This window comes from Schistocerca piceifrons, chromosome 5, assembly GCF_021461385.2.
Source record: "Schistocerca piceifrons isolate TAMUIC-IGC-003096 chromosome 5, iqSchPice1.1, whole genome shotgun sequence".
Taxonomy (NCBI): Eukaryota; Metazoa; Arthropoda; class Insecta; order Orthoptera; family Acrididae; genus Schistocerca; species Schistocerca piceifrons.
In genome coordinates, this window is record NC_060142.1 from 644063849 (window position 1) to 644083629 (window position 19781).

General features: G+C 41.4%; 1 protein-coding gene across 2 annotated transcripts in view; it reads right to left on the bottom strand.

Annotated features, from left to right (window-relative positions):
• Positions 1–19781, bottom strand: part of LOC124798051 (zinc finger protein 532-like) — a 76746-nt gene that overhangs the window by 23929 nt on the left and 33036 nt on the right. Inside the window, exons 2-3 of one of the 2 annotated variants that reach the window (XM_047261278.1) lie at positions 13221–13296; positions 12318–12398 (exon numbers count right to left, since the gene is read on the bottom strand). In XM_047261278.1, the coding sequence (XP_047117234.1) occupies positions 12318–12326 (9 nt within the window). In that variant the 5' untranslated portion in view covers positions 12327–12398; positions 13221–13296. The remainder of the gene's footprint in view (positions 1–12317; positions 12399–13220; positions 13297–19781) is intronic. The other variant, XM_047261277.1, reaches the window with a different exon arrangement.

The window sequence follows — 19781 nt, forward strand, 5'->3', positions numbered from 1 at the left end:
AGAAGAGAATAGAAGCTTTCAAAATGTGGTGCTATAGAAGAATGCTGAAGATTAGATGGGTAAATCACATAACTAATGAGGAGGTACTGAATAGGATTGGGGAGACGAGGAGTTTGTGGCACAACTTGACTAGAAGAAGAGATCGGTTGGTAGGACATGTTCTGAGGCATCAAGGGATCACCAATTTAGTATTGGAGGGCAGCGTGGAGGGTAAAAATCGTAGAGGGAGGCCAAGAGATGAATACACTAAGCAGATTCAGAGGGATGTAGGCTGCAGTAGGTACTGAGAGATGAAGAAGCTTGCACAGGATAGAGCAGCGTGGAGAGCTGCATCAAACCAGTCTCAGGACTGAAGACCACAACAACAACAACAACAACAACAAAAGGGTAGAAGATAAACAAATGAATTAAAATTTGTGCCACGCTGGGACTTGAAACCAGGTCTCCTACTTACTAGGCAGATGCGCCATCCCCTAGATCACCAAGGCAGCACAGCTGCCGGACTACACTAGTCCAATGCCCCTCCAACACAAACTTCAACTTCAACTTTAATTCATTTCTTCAGCTTCTTGCTTTATCGAAGATAAAGTGGAGACTCAGCAAATCTCCAGAAAATTGTAATTCCATCAGATCAACAATCACCCACAGCTGAGGTATACACAGCATTTCCCCCATTAGTACAAAGCTGAGGTCCTATTCCAGTATCAGAGAGTCCTGGCAATACTGATGGTTTAAAAAGGGAATATCAAGGGGACCGGCCTTGGGACAAATTTTACTTCATTTTTTCAGCTTTTATCCACCATGGACTGCAGGCAGTGGCAAGCAAGGAATTACATGGGCCCTCTACATTCCTAATAAATAGGAGGTATAAAAACACTTAATTAAAAATGAATATTATGAAAAGGATAGATAACTACTTAGCATGTAGAGGAGATGCTGAGTCACCGACAGGCACAATGAAAAGACTGCTATACATTTAAGCTTTTGACTGAAAGGCTGTCTTCTGAATTAGAAAACACAAACACAAGTCTCATACACATGACAACAGTTTCTGGCTACTGAGGCTGGACTGCAGACTGCATCAGTGCTTCATGGAAGCAAAAATTTGTCATGGTTGGTAGAGGTAATGAGGGGTCTTGAGCGGAGAAGGGAGGTGTAATGCTGCTTGTGGGATTGGTTGGTTTAAAGGAGGGGAGGAAGGGACCAAACTACGAGGTCATCGGTCCCTTGGTCCGAGGGAAACAATGCCACAAGGGTGAGAATAAGACAAAGAGACTTATAAGACAAAACAGAATGAAAGGAAAAATCACAACGATGACTAAAGGGCAACAAAAACTTAAATGGACAAAAGGGGACAAGAAAACGACAAAGACACAAGAAACAGGCGGAAGAGGTTAAAACAAGATAGCAGGTTACCATGGCTGGCTGACCTTGAGGAAAAGGAAAAGCCAGCCACTCTGCAACACATTAAAACATCCACCCTCAAAGCACTAGGGTGGAGGACACACAGGGACAAAGGACATGTGCTAAAACTTAGAGCAAATGATAGAACTCACCCTCACAAATAAAACGTAAAACTAAAAGCTGCTGTTGAGGCACCAAAGATAGGGTGCTGGGAAAATTTAAAGTCTGCCGCAGAGCGGCTAAAGGTGGGCAGACCAGCAAGAGATGGACAACCATCGTTCATGAGCCACACCAACACCAAGGTGGGTCCTTGCGATGGAGGAGATAACCATGCGTCAGCCACGTATGGCCAATGGGGAGCTGACAGAACCACAGAGTCCCTGCAAGAGGTGTGCACGGAGGTCTTCCACACATTTGTAGTTTCCTTAATGGCACGCAGCTTGTTGTGCATACTGAGGTTATGCCATTCCGTCTCCCCAAGCAGCAAAACCTTGCGGCATGATACTGAATGCGGGTCAGTTTCAGAGAAGCCGATCTCCATAAGCGGTTTTCCCATAGCCTCTTTGGCCAGCCTGTTGGCAATTTCGTTGCCTGGGATTCTGACATGACCTGGGGTCCAGACAAATACCACTGAATGACTGGACTGCTCCAGGGCATAGATGGACTCCTGGAAGGTCACTACCAAAGGATGGCAAGGGTAGCACTGGTCGATAGCTTGTAGGCTGCTCAAGGAGTCAGTACACAGGAGAAATGACTCGCCTGGGCATGAGTGGACATGCTCAAGAGCACGAAATATGGCAGCCAGCTCTGCAATGAAAACACTGCAGCCATCTGGTAAGGAGTGCTGTTCTATATGTCCTCCATGAACATAGACAAAGCCAATGTGACCATCAGCCATTGAGCCATCAGTGTAAACCACTTCACAGCCCCGGTACATGTCAAGAATCGAGAGGAAGTGACAGCGGAGAGTAGCAGGGTTACTGCACACCAGTTGAGGTTGCTCAGGCGGCAGGGTTAACTCAGTCCTTAGGGCCATGTGAAAGGTCCAGGCGAAGCTGCAGCCTAGGTGTACACCATGGAGGTGTTCATAAATGTGGTAAAGGCAAGGACTCCAGTTCAGAGAGCATGGATCACACATGAACAGGAATTGTAAGCCCTGACCTGGGCTGCCGATGAGGCAGATGAGCCGCCATGGGCAGGAAAAGGAGACGGTAATTTGGAGAGAGAACTACAAACATGCGCAACGTGACTGGAGAGAAATTGCGCATGCCTAACCCGCAATGAAGGGACTCCGGCCGCCACCAGGACGCTGGTCACCGGACCCATCCTAAAAGCTCCTGCCACTAGGTAAACGCCACAGTGGTGCACTGGGTCGAGTAAATGCAACACTGAGGGTGCCACAGAACCATAAATCACACTCCCATAGTCAAGGCAGGATTGAACAAGGGTTCTGTAGATCTGCCGCAGCGTAGAGCGATCTGCACACCAGTTGAGGTTGCTCAGGCGGCAGAGGGCATTGAGGTGCTGCCAGCACTTTTGCTTAAACTGATGGAGGTGAGGAAGCCAAGTCAATCACGCATTGAAAACCAGTCCTAAGAATCGATATGTCTCCACAACAGGGAGGGGATCGTCATTAAGGTAAAGTTCTGGTTCCAGATGAACAGTACGACACTGACAGAAGTGCATAACACACAACTTTGTAGCTGAAAACTGGAAACCGTGCACTAGAGCCCATGACTGCGCCTTGTGGATGGCTTCCTGTAGGCATCGCTCAACAACACCAGTACTGGTGGAGCAGTACGAAATGTAGAAGTCATCTGCATACAGAGCCGGACTGCCCTACAGCTGCTGCTAGACCATTATTGGCCACTAAAAATAGAGATACATTCAATATGGAGCCCCGTGGGACCCCATTCTCGTGGATATGGGGGGGAACTATGGGAGGCACCAACTTGGACATGGGAAGTATGAAGTGACAGGAAATTGAGGATAAAAACTGGGAGCAGGCCTCGGAGACCCCACTCGTATAATGTAGCAAGGTTATGATGTCACCAGTCATATGCTTTTCGTAAATCAAGAAAGACAGCACCAGGTGTTGGCATCTGGAAAAGGCTGTTTGGATGGCAGACTTACGGGACACAAGATCATTAGTGGTAGACCGAACCCGGCAGAAGCCACACTGACATGGAGCCAGCAGGCCATGTGACTCCAGGACCCGACCCAACCCAACCGCCAACAAACCATACATTCCAGCAGCTTACAAAGAACGTTGGTGAGGCTGATAGCTATCCACATTAAGAGGGTTTTTACTGGGTTGTCCTTAGGGGTCTTATTTTTTGGACTTTTCTCACTGCTCCTTGGATTTCTCTGGCTGGGGGGGGGGGGGGGGGGCGCTTCACTGATTCAGTCTCCAGGACTGAGTCTGATCGTGAAGCCCTACGACCAGTTGCCTTTGGGAACTTCAGCCACTGGTGGGTGTCATCTTTCCCATTAGCAGAAACCTGGGAAGGGAGTGACCCAAGAGACCCCTTCCTGGCAAGAGGAGCCGAAAAAACCTTACACTTCTCTGGATGAAAAGTGGCGACTTGTGCATTGTTACACTTAAGGCTGTTTGGACCCATTAATGGCATTCTAAGGTATGAAATGAGAGACACAATGCAGAGAGCAGAGAAAAGTGGTATCATTTACCGGAGCTAAATAGTAATACAGAGCTCTCAGAGTAATACAATAATACAGAACCTATACTAGAGCCCTACAAATAGCAGATGCTCTGGGCATCTGTCTCAGGGGAGAAGTTTTACCTCAGAGAATTACCTGGTAACTCCATCCACTGCCTAGAAGCTTGTTAAGTGCCGATGAGTTGATGGGTCAACTAAAGGACGCAAGAAATAGTGTGCCACCATGATTCCTGAAGAGCACAACTTTTTCTATTTAGAGAGAGTTTCCAATCAGATCGCTGGAGTGCTCATGGCTAGCCTCAGTAAGCTCTGACATGTCTGTTTTTCTCACTTGGAGTGCTCCTCTCAAATTTATACTTAACATGCTGCTAGTGTTCTCTACTTCCGTTAGCACCCATACCCCTGGATTCAGACACTGTTGAGCAATCAGTTGCCTCCTTAGCTTTTTCTAATGTTTAGAATTAGCCTTCAGTGTAGTAGTTAATCTGATCGCTAACAAATAGTGTTAATCAGACTCCAGAATTCCATGAGTCTCCTGCTGCAAGCGTCCTGTTGAGTCCCAGAACCAACGCCTCTCGTAGGTGTCCTGTGACAGTGTTTGGCGCTGATCCAAGGCATCATCCTGCCTTCACTGGGAATCTGTCTTTCTGCATTTGCTCCTCACTGCTTGGAAATTGCAGACTGACCTCAAACCCCTGTCTTCCCTTATCTTGTGCTGGACATGACACTCAGAGGTCATCTGAGTCATTACAAGGGTCAATACATTATTAATATGAAGATATATCCTCACAACACAATCAATGTCTTATTGATATAAATGTAAGAGCTGTCATATGTTAGTAGGTTTAAGGTGAAGAGAAGAGTAGCTGATTCTCCGTGAGGATGAGGTAAACATCAAAGAAAGTGGCATGGGATATGGAGTAGGATCACATGAAATTTAATTGGGAAAATGTACATAAGGATTCCAAAACCTTTAAAAGGGCATCCTCACCGACGGTCAGCTACATGCTTATGTTCACATTAAACCTAATAACAAATGATGATACTTACATTTTGAAAGTTCCCATCCTTTCCACGTCAAGCATTCCTTCCCATATAGCCTTTACATTGAAGCCAAAGGTACTTGTTCAGGCACAGATTCTTTATGCAAAACACCACAATTCTGACTTCAGCTTCACTGGACATAATTACTCCATCATCCCAGTTCAAAAGCAGATTTCCAAGGCCATCACATTCAATCCTGGTACTGCTGATCCCTTTAAAAAACAGCTTAGGAGTATAGTTCTTGTCACTCAGTATTATCCTGGTCTTGAATGTAACAATCAGCTACTTCGACAAGGCTAAGACTTCCTAAAATCATACCCAGAGATGAGGTGCATTCTATCTGACATTCTGTCCACCACACTTAGAATAGGTTTTCGGGACCTCTCAAATCTCTGCAATATCCTAGTCAGACACTATTCTCCTTCTGCACCCATTTTCCTACCCTAATGGCTTCTATCCCAGCGACTGACCCTGCTGTAAGAATTGTCCAATGCACCCTCCTACCATCACCTATTCGAGTCCTGTGACTGACAAAACATACCCTATCAAAGGGAGAGCCACCTGTGAAACAACCCATATTATGTACGAGCAGTTATGTAAACACTGTTTGGTCTCTGAAACTGATATGACTACCACCAAGCTACCAGTTAGCATAAAAGGACATAGACAGAGGCTGTATACTGACAACACACAATATTGTGTTGCATTGCATGCTCTACAACATGACAGTCATGATCTCAGTGCCTGTTTCCCCACACATGCCATCTGGATTACTCACCAAGGCAAAAGTTTCTCAGAACTCCACAGGTAACAACTAGCATTACACCATGTCTTTGGTTCTCACTATCCACCTTGTCTTAATTTACATTAATTTCGTCGGCCTCTGTATTTCTTCAGAATTATTATTCCCTTCTTCACTGCCTTTTAGTTTTCTATATCTTTTATTTTCTGACCTGTCTATTTTTTCCCATCCTCCACAGCCACCCCATACAACACACTTAGCTTTCTGCTTTTAACAAATCTTGCATGATATTTTGTCAGTAATCTCTGTCTTGCTTATTACCCTATATTCCATCTGTAAGCTCTCAAGTTTTCAAATCTTGTCTCGTGCAGTCCCCAACAATCAGTCTTCCCTTCTCATCCCGGACAGTAAGTCTCCCATGACTTGGGGTGCTGGGTGACTTTTCTGGACTCTCCCCATTTCCTAAACCTTGCCAGTTCTTTTGCTTCACCCCTCTCTCTTTCTTCTCCTTCGACCTTTCTGGAAGGAGAAGGTGCCATTGGCTTCAAAAGCTTGCACATTTATTTAGCATTTATATATAAGTTTTCTCTCACCACCGCTTGGTGAGTAGCTTGTTTACCTATCCAATTACATTATATTTTCAAGTATTGATTATTTTCAAAGGTTAACTTTGACATGATATTTAGTCAGAATGTTTACTTTCACACTCATGTTGTACACATCACCCACTTCGTACCCACTGTGCATATCTGTCTTTGTCTGTGCTGTAAACGGCTCACTGTACACTTCAGCCACTTGCCCTGCAAGATTGTGATGCAGCACTTGTGCTCATGCTACATTTTGAACTCTGGCATACCTTCTGCAACAGATTAAGCTCTTTCGGATTGATCATTCGCTCTACAAACTCGTCTCCTCTTCTTTTTCCTCTATTCACCCTTCTTCTGAGGAAATCTATGTGCCAGTATCATTTCTGCCATAACATCTGCAACACAACTATCAACAACTTTTTGCCCATTCCCTGTAGTATCTATTAAAATAATATCATCATCTGCAGTCTTTTTGCTGCACTCAGCACTGCATCCCACACTCATTCCCACTACCTGAGACTCCACAATTCCACTTGGTATTAGAGCTGGTACTCCTTACTTACTCTCCTTAATTTCAACTATATCATTACTCTGCACCACATATAACTTCTCAATTATTTGTATTACTACACACTATACAATTATTTTAGTGTTCACACTCAAACGATCGTCCACCTTTTCACAACATTCTACGCTGCTCTTCACAGGATCGACAGATTTCACTACATCAGTGTTAGTTGGCTGTCCTGCAGGAAAAGGTATACTACCGAGAAGTCTGCTCCTTCACCTTTCAGCTTCCTCCTCCTCCCTCCTCACTTTCCCCTCTTTACATCCGACTCATAATCAACATGTTCCTCACATCCCAAGGCCTGTTTTTGATCAACCAGATATCGCTAGGTATCATGCTCTCTCTGCAACTTCTCTCTGTACTCAGAAGTTTTGAGGTAAGCTATTTCCTTCACCTCAGCATCAAGTGCTTCTGCTCTATAAGACCGCTCTGCATTGCTTGCTCAACACTGATCTACTTTGTCTCTTAAAATTCTCAGCACCTCACTGTGCTTGCCCCTAACAGTATTGAAAACTCTGCTCCCTGTGCTACTGAAATACTGAAAATGACACGATTACCTCTTATCAATTTATCAATTACATAAACACAAACGTGGGGGGGGGGGGGGGGACCTTTAAACATACCACTTTTCCAGCTTCTCACTACCCCACTTACCCCACCATGTATTGATGAAATTGCACTCCTGCAGTAGTTGTGTTGTAACCTTCATCCATGGATGACAGCTGTAGGCACTATTGCTCCCTCCCTACCATTAAACAGTGCCACGGGCTTGAAGATCCTGCTGTGGACATTACTCTGTGGAGCGCAGAAGGCACTCAGTGAAAATTGATCTACTTCAGAAGCACCCAATTCCATTTTTTAAAATGACTTTTCACTTTGACTTTATGAACTGTAAACTACTTGATGCCAAGGTATGATAACTGTGGAGTGCAGACAGTACTTGTTAACGTAAGTGGTGGAGTGATGGACCGATGGGCCCAGTGACACACTGGTGGTCAAGAGAAATGTTTTACTCAACTTCAAATACATGTCACATTGTTAATAATGTGAGGCAGACATGGCCCCACTCTGGCAACCCCGGCCGGCATTGGCTCACAGGCAGTTGGCTTCGACTCCAGTGAAGAGACGCAAGTGTAGGCACCCTGTGATGCTGATGTTGAGCCAAGCAACGGCTGGCTGCCTCTCAGTAGGCCACAGCTTTGACACCAGTGATGCTCTCTTACTTTCGCTGTGATAGCGTTCCGCTTGTTCTGCTGTGGAATAGCCGCACCCTGTGACGCGGGCCCCAATCATGTCCACCGTAGAGGCGGGTCAAGACTGCTGTGCATGGAACATGACCTGCTGCCCTCTGGCAGGAGTTTATCAATGGCATGTCAGTGGCATTGTGACATCAAGTTCCACAAGGAGACTCAGCACACAAGGTGGCTGGCCCAGTTCAATCTCAAACCAATGATTGTAGCTGGTGGTGCCCAGTCATCTCAAGGAACATGTGTCATGGCAGTGCTGCTAGACTCCGAATGAATCTGCCCCAAAATTCACATCTATTTATATGGCTGTGAGGTGAATTTGCTGCACTATTACTGAGCCCCTGTTTAAGTAGTTCACAACATGCATCTTTCCCTGGTATGGTGATATCATACAACCTACTTCGGCTATTATCGATACTTAGTGGAAGTTTTGTCAAGCACGGCTGGTCCGTCTTCCAATCCTTTTTAACGTATGTTATCTCAACCTACATGTGACAGCACTGTAGTACTGGCCCACGGTTGCTACTGCAACACTTCGCAGCATCTTCCTTACACATTTCTCTAAAACTGGATAGCGGCACTAAATAATGAATGATTTAACTGATTTGTACAGAAAGCAGTTTTGTGTTGTGTATTTACAATGGAATGATGTTAGGGCATATTTGTTTCAAGCATTGTAGTTTTAAAGCTAATTGCACTTTCAGCAGCCGTGATAGATCCCCTCGATGTGGCTTCGTATACTGTATAATAAATAATTACAATAAAGTCACAATTTGAAGTCTTCTAAACCTGAGTCTACGATAACCTCTAGGAGCCTTGTAGCATATTAGCCTCGCTATTTTCTTTTGTAATTTGAAAGCACCGGATGCGCTCTTACAGGTGCCCACAGATGATGCCATATTACTGTGGATTAATAAACAATTGAGAATGAAAATTTCAGTAGCCGATGGTCACATGCCCATTTTTAGTCTTAGTTGACGATGTGATGTTTTCAATGGTACATGCATGGGTCATCAGCTGCAGAGGCCCATTGTTAGGATCTTCGGTGCACTGTGTGTTCAGACGCACTTGTACTCTGTCCAGCATTAAGATCTGATGTTAGTTCTGCCACAGTTAGCAACTTGTCCTGTTTTACCAGTCTACCTGGCCTTCAATGTCCAACATCTGCAATGAAGGGTGGCCGCCCTACCCCCCGAAGTTTGGACGTGGTTTCACCACATGTTGAAGACACTCACCACAGCACGCCTCAAACACCCGACAAGTCATGCAGTTTCTGAAATGTTTGTGTCGAGCCTCCAGGCCATCACAATCTGCCCTTCCTCAAACTTAGATAGATTGTGCACCTTCCCCATTCTACACACAGACAGCACACTCACTGATACTACATGCACTATGCGTGTGTCTGACTAGCAGTCATTCCTTGCCAGGTGATGCTACTATTGCCTGGATGGGTTTATATCGATAGTAGGTCAGTGGTCATAAGTTCTGGCTGATCAGTTTACGTGTTCTATGTTTGTTCTGTTGACACATTCAACATAACGTTTATTGTGGGTGTGTTCTATGGAACAAGTAACTCACTAACTTACTAATTAACATACATTTTCTTCATAGCGGATACCACAGCAATGATGTTATTAAAAGAAGGTGGCATTTTCCATTTATTTTTTGACTTAGCATTATACCAAGGAAGAAAAGCAAATAAATATCTCAGAAGAAATTGAAAGTATCAGTCATTTAAAAAGTTAACCTGACACACTGCTTAATGAGTAAACAGATCTTCAGAACAAAAAGTTACTTCATAGCATCAGCCACATTCAGTTAATCACCAATTAGAAATGATCTACACAATAAAAGGAAATTTAAAACTTAAACTTTAATCTCACCTTACCATAAATTTTAATATTTACTATATTTTCCATACAACTTTATTTCCATCTTATTTTTTAACTTTCCTCAACTACATACATATATTAGGTTGGTGCATATGTCCCTAGCATTTTTCCGTATATTTATTAAACGCATCAGACTTTAATCATCAATAATATATTCTTCTTCACTATTTACAACTGTTTGTCAATGCTGGTAACTTTTCAATTCCATGATTTTAGAAATCATGTAGTTTTGAGGCGAAGAACTCATACAGCTGTGTTCAGAGTGCATTTTCATCTGGAAAGGAAATCCTAAAAGGATGGTTGATAGAGAGCAGAAAAGGTGAAAATCAGAGGGTGCAAGATCAAGTCAACAAGGCGGGTGTGGAAAAACTTCCCAACCTAACTTGTGTATAATGATTTTTGACAGTCTAGCATAATGCAGGTGGGTGTTATTGTGGAGTAGCATTGCTTTACACAGTCTTCCTGCTCATTGTTCTTGTACTGCATCTGTAAGACATCTCAGTTGTTAACAATAAATATAATAGTAATGGCAAAACCTCAGAGAAGCAATTCACTGTACACCACACCGACGTCGTTCCACCAGATGCATAACATTATCTTTTGTGGATGCACACAGATCTTTGTACAGGGAGTCGGTCCTTTGGAGTGAACCATTCCTTTATTTTCCATATGTTAACATAAAGGCACTATTTCTCATCACCAGTAATGATACAGAATAGGAATGGTCAGCATTGTTCATGAGCCAATTGACGATGAGCAAGCAGAGATGCACATATGGCCACCTGCTGACTTTTGTGATTGTGGCTTAGAGCATGCAGTGTCCATACACCCGATTTTTGAACCTTGCCCATTGCATGCAAATGTGGTGTGCATGCATGGTGGAATGATCACAGTCATCAAATTTGCCAGTTCTCAAGAACACTGATGTGGATCATTGTGGATTAATACATATAAACTATCTTCATCAAACCCAGGTCTTCCTGAACATGGAGAGTAACTAATGTCAAAATGATCCTCTTTAAAATGAGAAAGCCACGTTATGGCTGTGCTCTGTCCATTGGGATTATGCTCATCAAAATATTACAACTGATAAACAAACCCATAACAGCCAGAATACCAACACACAAAACAACAGCACTATGAACTTCTGCACCAACCTAATATATACAGTCATAGTATTTGAAATTATTATTCCACTTTACCCTTCGATAAATAATATCTTCACAAATACCAAGCTGTCAAATCCAAAAGACAGCATTTGTGAACCAAAATGAATAGAGAAACATTGTTTTCTATTGCAGGTGTATGTGTATGTATTCGCAGCATTACATTTCTATTTGTGGAGATAATATAACTTACTCTCTTTTTAACAGGGTACTTGTGAATGACTTAAGGCCGAAATTGTGCAATAGTGTACAAATAAACTGAAATTCCAGATCTGAGTGTGGCATGGCCTCATCTGAGAAAGATATGGAAAGAGACGATAATTTCTAGCAATTTCATGTTGTAGCCAATAATGTCTGTTATGTTACATCAGAGCTGAATTTAATCATTTGAAAATTTAGTTTATGAAAAACAAAGGCACTGCCATCAGAAGCAGTCAACTATGTACAAACTGAGTGCTTGCAATCTATCTTCAGTTTAATAAAAAGATCTGAGAATTCAACAGGATCATATCATAGAACCACCATTGTTGATGTGGCAGGCAGTTGTTTGTTAGCAGTTTAGAAACACGTGCCTCACACTCATTGCTCTTTAAAGACCCAATACTGCCTGAAATATTCATTCCCAACTGTTGGTTATGTATCTCAAAACACTTGGTTTAAGGTCCTCTTCCATTTACACATTTTTTGTCCAAAAGTTGGGAACAAACTATAGTGCAGCAGCTTTATAATAGATGCGTTCAGCTGATGTCAGTTTCACTATCCTGTGTTCTTGCAAAATTTGGAATTCCATTTTTTAAAGTTTTGTATACTGAGATAAAAAGTTTTGTATGTTGAGATAACAGCCACATCATAGGCACTAACAACAAAGATATACAATATTCATTCAGAAATAAAATGTACATGTGTTCTCAGTGTATGACATCCTGTATCTTCAGTCTTAGTTGTTCTGTATTCTCACATATCTGTACTGGAGTATGAATGTTACTTACCTCAGACATAATGACACATTCCTCAATCAGATATCTTCAAATGTTATAACAAAAGTTTCTAGAGAAGTAAACTTTGTAAATCTGGAACAAAAAGAAAAGAAAATTAAAAATATAATATAAGCTAAATGATATTAAGCAAAAAACTTGCAAGCTATAAGGGACAGTCAAACTCAGCAGTAATCTCTGCATGTACTGAAGCCAATACTGTGAACGGAATTGAATAAGATAAATAGGTGAAAGATGGCAAATGTCATTTGGCAAAAACTTTAATTAATATAGACAATAGTATCCTGTAATAAGTAGATAATGTAGACAACATGTAAGAAGTGTGGTGTGAGTCACTGATTAATAAAGTCATTCCTACTCTAACCATTTCATCACTGTGATCCTACCTAGACTTTGAGATGGTTTCTTATACTAGGTCCTTCAAAGACATATAGGATTTGTTATGTTAATGGCAAGACTTCTAGCTCACAGATGTAAGTCTCAAAACTGTTCTTGTTAAGTGTGGAACTAACATTTCAGTAACATTTCATCTCTCTCTTTTCTCTCTGTTATTGAGTGAGGTTACTGTTAGGATGAGCGTGTAAGTAAAAGAACCGAATGGAACGAACACACAGACTCAGTCACACATAATGCAGATGGCAGTTTCAAGAATCAGTATTAAATGAGGAAGCGATGAATATACTGCAGCCTCCTACATATCACTCCAATAGGTGTCATGAAGACAAGACTAGAATAATTACAGTAATGCAGTGAGGCATTCTTCCCTCACTACCAATGTGAATGGAATGGCTGAACTCCCTATTACAATGCCATCTGTCATCTTCTGCATAGTGATATGGATGTAGATTGTAAAGCATTGACTTCCATTACAGCACCTTCTTTTGCTCGAGAACTTACTGGAATTTTTTCCATCTCCTCTTTTATATTTTAGTCCAGCTCCTGTTTTCTGCATTTTCCATTACAGCGATTTAGCCTGGGTAATAAAAGTAAGAATATAACACCACAATTTTACATCAAGAAATGACAACAGGTAAATAATGACACTGTAAAAGCCAGGGAATATCACAGCAGGAGAGAATGGTTCAGTAAAAAATGTTCACCAGAAAGATGAAATAAGGCTGAACATGTAACTGCAAAGTTGAAAAGCCAGAAAATTGTAGCAAAATTCAGGGAGACCTACAGAGAACGGACATCTCCTGGAAGACACAGACAGTTGAGCCTCAATGTACATAAGTGTAATGTGTAACAAGAAACAAAGAGGCAGAAAGACTTATTATCATTATTATTTGAATACACTATTGGCCATAAATAAATGGAAATAATAACAACCATAAAATATCTAGGCAACTGTGAAGAGCAGTCTACGATGGAATGACCACATAAAGCAAACTGTAGGAAAAATTTGTGCCAGATTGAGATTTGCTGGGAGAACCATAGGGAACTGTAGTTCAGTTGCAAAAGAAGTGGCTTATAAAAAGACTCATTCAACCATTTCTTGAATGTTGCTCATCTGGTAGGAACTGTTACCAGGTATGATTAATATATATATATATATATATATATATATATATATATATATATATATATATATATATATATATATATATATATATATATATATATATATGAGAGAGAGAGAGAGAGAGAGAGAGAGAGAGAGAGAGAGGGGGGGGGGGGGGGGGAGGGGGAGATGGAACATCCAACTCTGTGCATCACTGAGGACATTATGTTAAAATTCTAAGAGTACACTTTACAAGGAGAGCCACACAACATATTACTCCATCTGATTTAATTGGATAGATAAAAAAATTTACTCACCAAGTGGTGGCAAAACCCATACATAAAAGGAGGTTGCAAATAGACAAGCTTTCAGAACCAGTGGCTCCTTCTTCAGCCAGAAGGGTTGAAGGGTTTAAGGGGAAGGAAGATGGATGAAGGAAAAAGACTGGAGAGGTCTAGCAAAATGGATAGATTTTGGGAAAGTCACCCAGAACATTGGTTCAGGGGAGACTTACCTTCTCATCCCATGCAGTAAGTCTCCCATGACCCACGGTACTGGGTGACTTTCCCAAAATCTCCCTCTTTATCTAGACTTCTCCAGCCCTTTTCCTTCACTCCTCTTCCCTCCCCTTCAACCCTTCTGGCTGAAGAAGCCACTGGCTCCAAAAGCTTGCCTTATTACAACCTCCTTTTATGTGCGTGTTCTGCTGCCGCTTGGTGAGTAGATTTTTTTATCCATCCAATTAAATTATTCTGTCAAAAATTGATTGTTTTTGTTGTTATATTACTTCATCTGACACATGATTTGCAAATGGACCACAATGGGGAAACTCAGAGAAATTAAATTTCATGCAGATGATTATCTACAGTCCTTCTTCATGTGAATCATTCGTGAATGGGAGAGGGAAGAGGAAAATAGTGTACTCTGTGTTGCACACCATCATGTTGCTTGCATAGCATGAACGTAGATATAAGGATCTAATAGCCCATATGTGCATGGCAATTTGCTATCTCAATAGTAAAAGAGAGAGAGAGAGAGAGAGAGAGAGAGAGAGAGAGAGCAGAGGAGGAGGGAGAAGGGGGGGGGGAGGAGAGTCATTAGCATCCATATCCATATCCCCTCTCTCTCTCTCTCTCTCTCTCTCTCTCTCTCTCTCTCTCTCTCTTTCTTTCTTTCTTTTTTACACACACGTCAAGTTCTGTAGGACCAAATTAAGGAGCAGATCTTCAAGGGCATGGAATATGTCAGTACATGAAATTACACAATAAAAGTAATAACAGATAAAAATAAAATGTTTATGAACACAAAAAAAGTCAATCCACAATACAACAAGAATCAGCTTAAGTTTTTAAGGAACTCCTCAACAGTATATATATATATATATATATATATATATATATATATATATATATATATATATATAGAGGGAAACATTCCACGCGGGAAAAATATATTTAAAAACAAAGATGATGTGACTTACCATACGAAAGCGCTGGCAGATCGATAGAAACACAAACAAACACACACATACACACAAAATTCAAGCTTTCGCAACCAACTGTTGCTTCATCAGGAACGAGGGAAGGGGAGGGAAAGACGAGAGGTGGGTTTTAAGGGAGAGGGTAAGGAATCATTCCAATCCCGGGAGCGGAAAGACTTACCTTAGGGGAAAAAAAAGGACAGGTATACACTCGCGCACACACACACACACACACACACACACACACACACACACACACACACATACATACATACCCATCCGCACATACACAGACACAAGCAGACATGCCTTTAAATATGTATGCTTGTGTCTGTATATGTGTGGATGGATATATGTGTGTGTGTGTGTGTGCGCACGAGTGTATACCTGTCCTTTTTTCCCCCTAAAGTAAGTCTTTCCGCTCCCGGGATTGGAATGGCTCCTTACCCTCTCCCTTAAAACCCACATCCTTTCATCTTTCCCTCTTTCCTGACGAAGCAACCGTTGGTTGCAAAAGCTTGAAATTTTGTGTGTGTGTTTGAGTGTTTTTTATTGCACCTATAGTAGACTAATTTTCATGTCGAACCATCACTCACTTCAGATACTGTTTGAATAGTAAAAATGGCAGCATTAAGTCTTTGAATAAGATCCTGAACATGCGCATTCCACGAGAGTTTACTATCTATCTTAACATCTAGATATTTGAATTGTTCAGCTTCAATGCTCATATGCCCAATCTGTGAAATTAAAATGTCAGGTTTTGTTGAAAATCAGAGGGTGCAAGATCAAGTCAACAAGGCGGGTGTGGAAAAACTTCCCAACCTAACTTGTGTATAATGATTTTTGACAGTGTAGCATAATGCAGGTGGGTGTTATTGTGGAGTAGCATTGCTTTACACAGTCTTCCTGCTCATTGTTCTTGTGTGTTAGAAACTGTAAAAACTGAGTCTTACTATGATTTAGCATTAATTTATTTTCTACAAGCCATGAACTTAGATCATGAACTGCACTATTTGAAACCGAACCAATGTTTTACACAACATCCTTTACTACCAAGCTAGTGTCATCAGCAAACAGAAATATTTTAGAGTTACTCGTAATACTAGAGGGCACATCATTTATATAGATAAGGAACAGGAGTGGCCCTGACACTGATCCCTAGGGCGCCTCCCACTTGACTGTAACCCACATCAGCCATTCTCAACATTGTGAATAATAACCTTTTTCTGCCTGTCGCTACTCCCCATATTCCGTAATGGTCCCACTTCTGGAGCAATATTTTGTGATCAACACAATTAAACGTCTTAGTTAAATCAAAAAATATGCCTAGTGTTTGAAACCTTTTGGTTAACCCATCCAGTACCTCACACAGAGAAGAGAATATAGCATTTTCAGTTGTTAAACGACTTCTACAGCCAAACTGTACATTTGACAGCAAATCGTGCGATATAAAATGATCAATGATCCTGACATACACAGCCTTTTCAATAATTTTAGCAAACACTGATGGCATAGAAATAGGTCTAAAATTATCTACATTATCCCATTATCCCTTTTTATAAAGTGGCTTTACTACTGAGTACTTTAATCATTCAGGAAACTGACCATTCCTAAAGGAAAAATTACAAATATGGCTAAATACAGGGACAGCATGTGCAGCACAGTACTTTTAATATTCTTCTAGGTACTCCATCATAACCATGAGAGTCCTTAGTCTTCAGTGATTTAATTATTGATTCACTCTGCCCCTTGTCTGTATCGCAGAGGAGTATTTTAGACATCAATCTTGGAAAGGCCTTTGCCAAGAAAGTTATATGATTAGCTGTAGCAACTAAATTTTTATTTAATTCACCAGCAATGCCCAGAAAATGATTGTTAAATACTGTACATATATCTGATTTATCAGTAACAGAAATATTTTTACTATGAACTGACTTTATATCATCTACCTTGTGCAGCTGACCAGACACTTCCTTCACAAATGACCATATGGTTTTAATTTTATCCTCTGAATTAGCTATTCTATTTGCATACCACATACTCTTGGCCTTCCTAATAACGTTTTTAAGCACCTTACAGTACTGTTTGTAATGGGCTACTGTAGCTTGATTGTGACTGCTTCTAACATTTTGATATAATTCCCGCTTTGTTCTACGTGATATCCTTATCCCACTTGTCAGCCACCCTGGCTCCCTGCTACTGCTAGTACCCAGTTTAGAATGTTCTAATGGAAAGCAACTCTCAAAGAGCAGAGAAATGTGTTAAGGAAAGCATTATATTTATCATCTATGTTATCAGCGCTATAAACGTCCTACCACTCTTGTTCCTTGACAAGGTTTAAAAAACACTCTATTGCTGCTGGATTAACTTTCCTACATAGTTTGTAATTATATATGACATTTGTTTGAGTACAAAACCTTTTAGTATTAAAATTTGTGCATTACGATCTGAGGGCCATTCACCCTTTTACTAACAGAATGCCAATCTAGTAATGAAGAATCAATAAAAATATTGCCTATGCCTGTGCTACTGTTCCCCTGCACCCTAAATGGAAAAAACACAATCTGCATCAGACATGAATTTATGAGGTCCACCAACATCCTTTTCCCTGCACCATCGTATGCAAAATTTATATTGAAGTCACCACATATAACTAATTTCTGGTACTTCCTACAAAGTGAATCAAGAACCCCATCTAGCTTGAGCAGAAATGCTGTGATGTCAAAGTTAGGGGACCTTTAAACAACAACAACAACTAGAAGTTTAATCATTCCATGTAGGCTTTCACGGCCGGCGTCTTTATGAGTAAACTCTTCCGGGCTAAGTTGCCGTGGTCGATCTGTAGAACTTCTTCTCCCTGACGTTTCGTTCTCAACTACGGAGAACATCTTCCGAGGTGAGTCGACGACTGGCTGCTAGGAGCTGGGGCCACCGCTTATATAGAGATCGTAGGGGGCGCCACCACACGTCACATGGCGTCGATGTGCAGCTATCTCTGGCTATCGTCTGTTCTCTCGATTGCAGGCAATCGATTGTCACGTGATTGATGCAACGTCGACTGCCATATCTTATCCAATTTTAATCCTTCTTCTTTACGATTAAAATTGTATTGATGTTTGTGGATTTCAATTGCCTCTCTATACATACATGTATAATAGTGCGACGTCCTCGCTAGCACGCTTGTTTCACCAAATTTTATGTCGTGATCTCCATCCTTAAAAACATGTTCCGCTACTGCCGATTTGTCGATATGTCCCAAGCGACAGTTTCTTTTGTGCTCCGTCAACCGTGTATTGATGCTTCTTTTTGTAGTTCCTATGTAAACCCTGCCGCAACTACACGGAATTTTATATACCCCTGGGGTGGCTAGGGGGTGACGAGCATCTTTTGTTGATCTTAGGCATTCACTAATTTTCTTAGTAGGTCTAAAAATGGTCTCTACCTGAAACTCGGCTAGTACTTTTCCAATGCGATCCGTGGTATTATGGATGAACGGAAGAAATACTTTTCCAGCTGATGGTTGTTGCTGTCTCCTATTTTTAGGCATTTTTCTATTTGGGTGAAGTGCTCGACTAATCTCGTTTTTTGTATAACCATTTTTCGCAAAGGCCATTCGTAAATGATTTAGTTCTTCTTGTAAGTAGCCTGGTTCACAAATATTATTGGCCCTATCCACTAGTGTTTTTATGACCTCCCTCTTTCGCCTAGGGTGGTGGTTTGAGTTCTTATGGAGGTAGTGATCGGTATGTGTACCTTTCCTGTAGACCTTATGGCCTAAGGTCCCATCCGCCCGTTTGATAACTGATACATCCAAGAAGTTAAGTTGTCCATTCTTCTCCTTCTCCATAGTAAATTTAATCTTTGGGTTGATGCTATTTAAGTGTACCAGAAAATCATTCAAGTCTTCTTCCTCATGATTCCATATTACAAAGGTATCATCCACATACCGATACCACTTCGAGGGGCTTTTTTTGGCCGACTGCAATGCTTGATGTTCAAAATATTCCATGAATAAATTCGCAATTGCGGGACATAGGGGGCTTCCCATGGCTACCCCATCGATCTGTTCATAAAATTCACCATTGTACTGAAAATAGGTTGAGGATAGACAGTGTTGGAACAAGGCTACTATATCAGTAGGGAACATATTGGCTATATGGGAGAGAGCTTCATCAACTGGAACCATCGTGAACAAAGACACTATATCAAAACTGACAAGTATGTCATTAGGACCGACAGTAATTTCCCTCAATTTCTCAATGAAGTGTAGAGAGTTTTTAATATGACTCTCAGTTTTGCCTATGTGAGGTTGTAACAAAGAGGCAAGGTGTCTGGCTAGTTCTTGGGTAGGAGCTCCAATTGCGCTGACTATTGGTCTCAAAGGAACATCAGGTTTATGTATCTTTGGTAATCCATATAATCTCAAGAAGATCAGTGATCTCCTGGAACCCAGCACATACAAGAAGTTGAAAAAGGA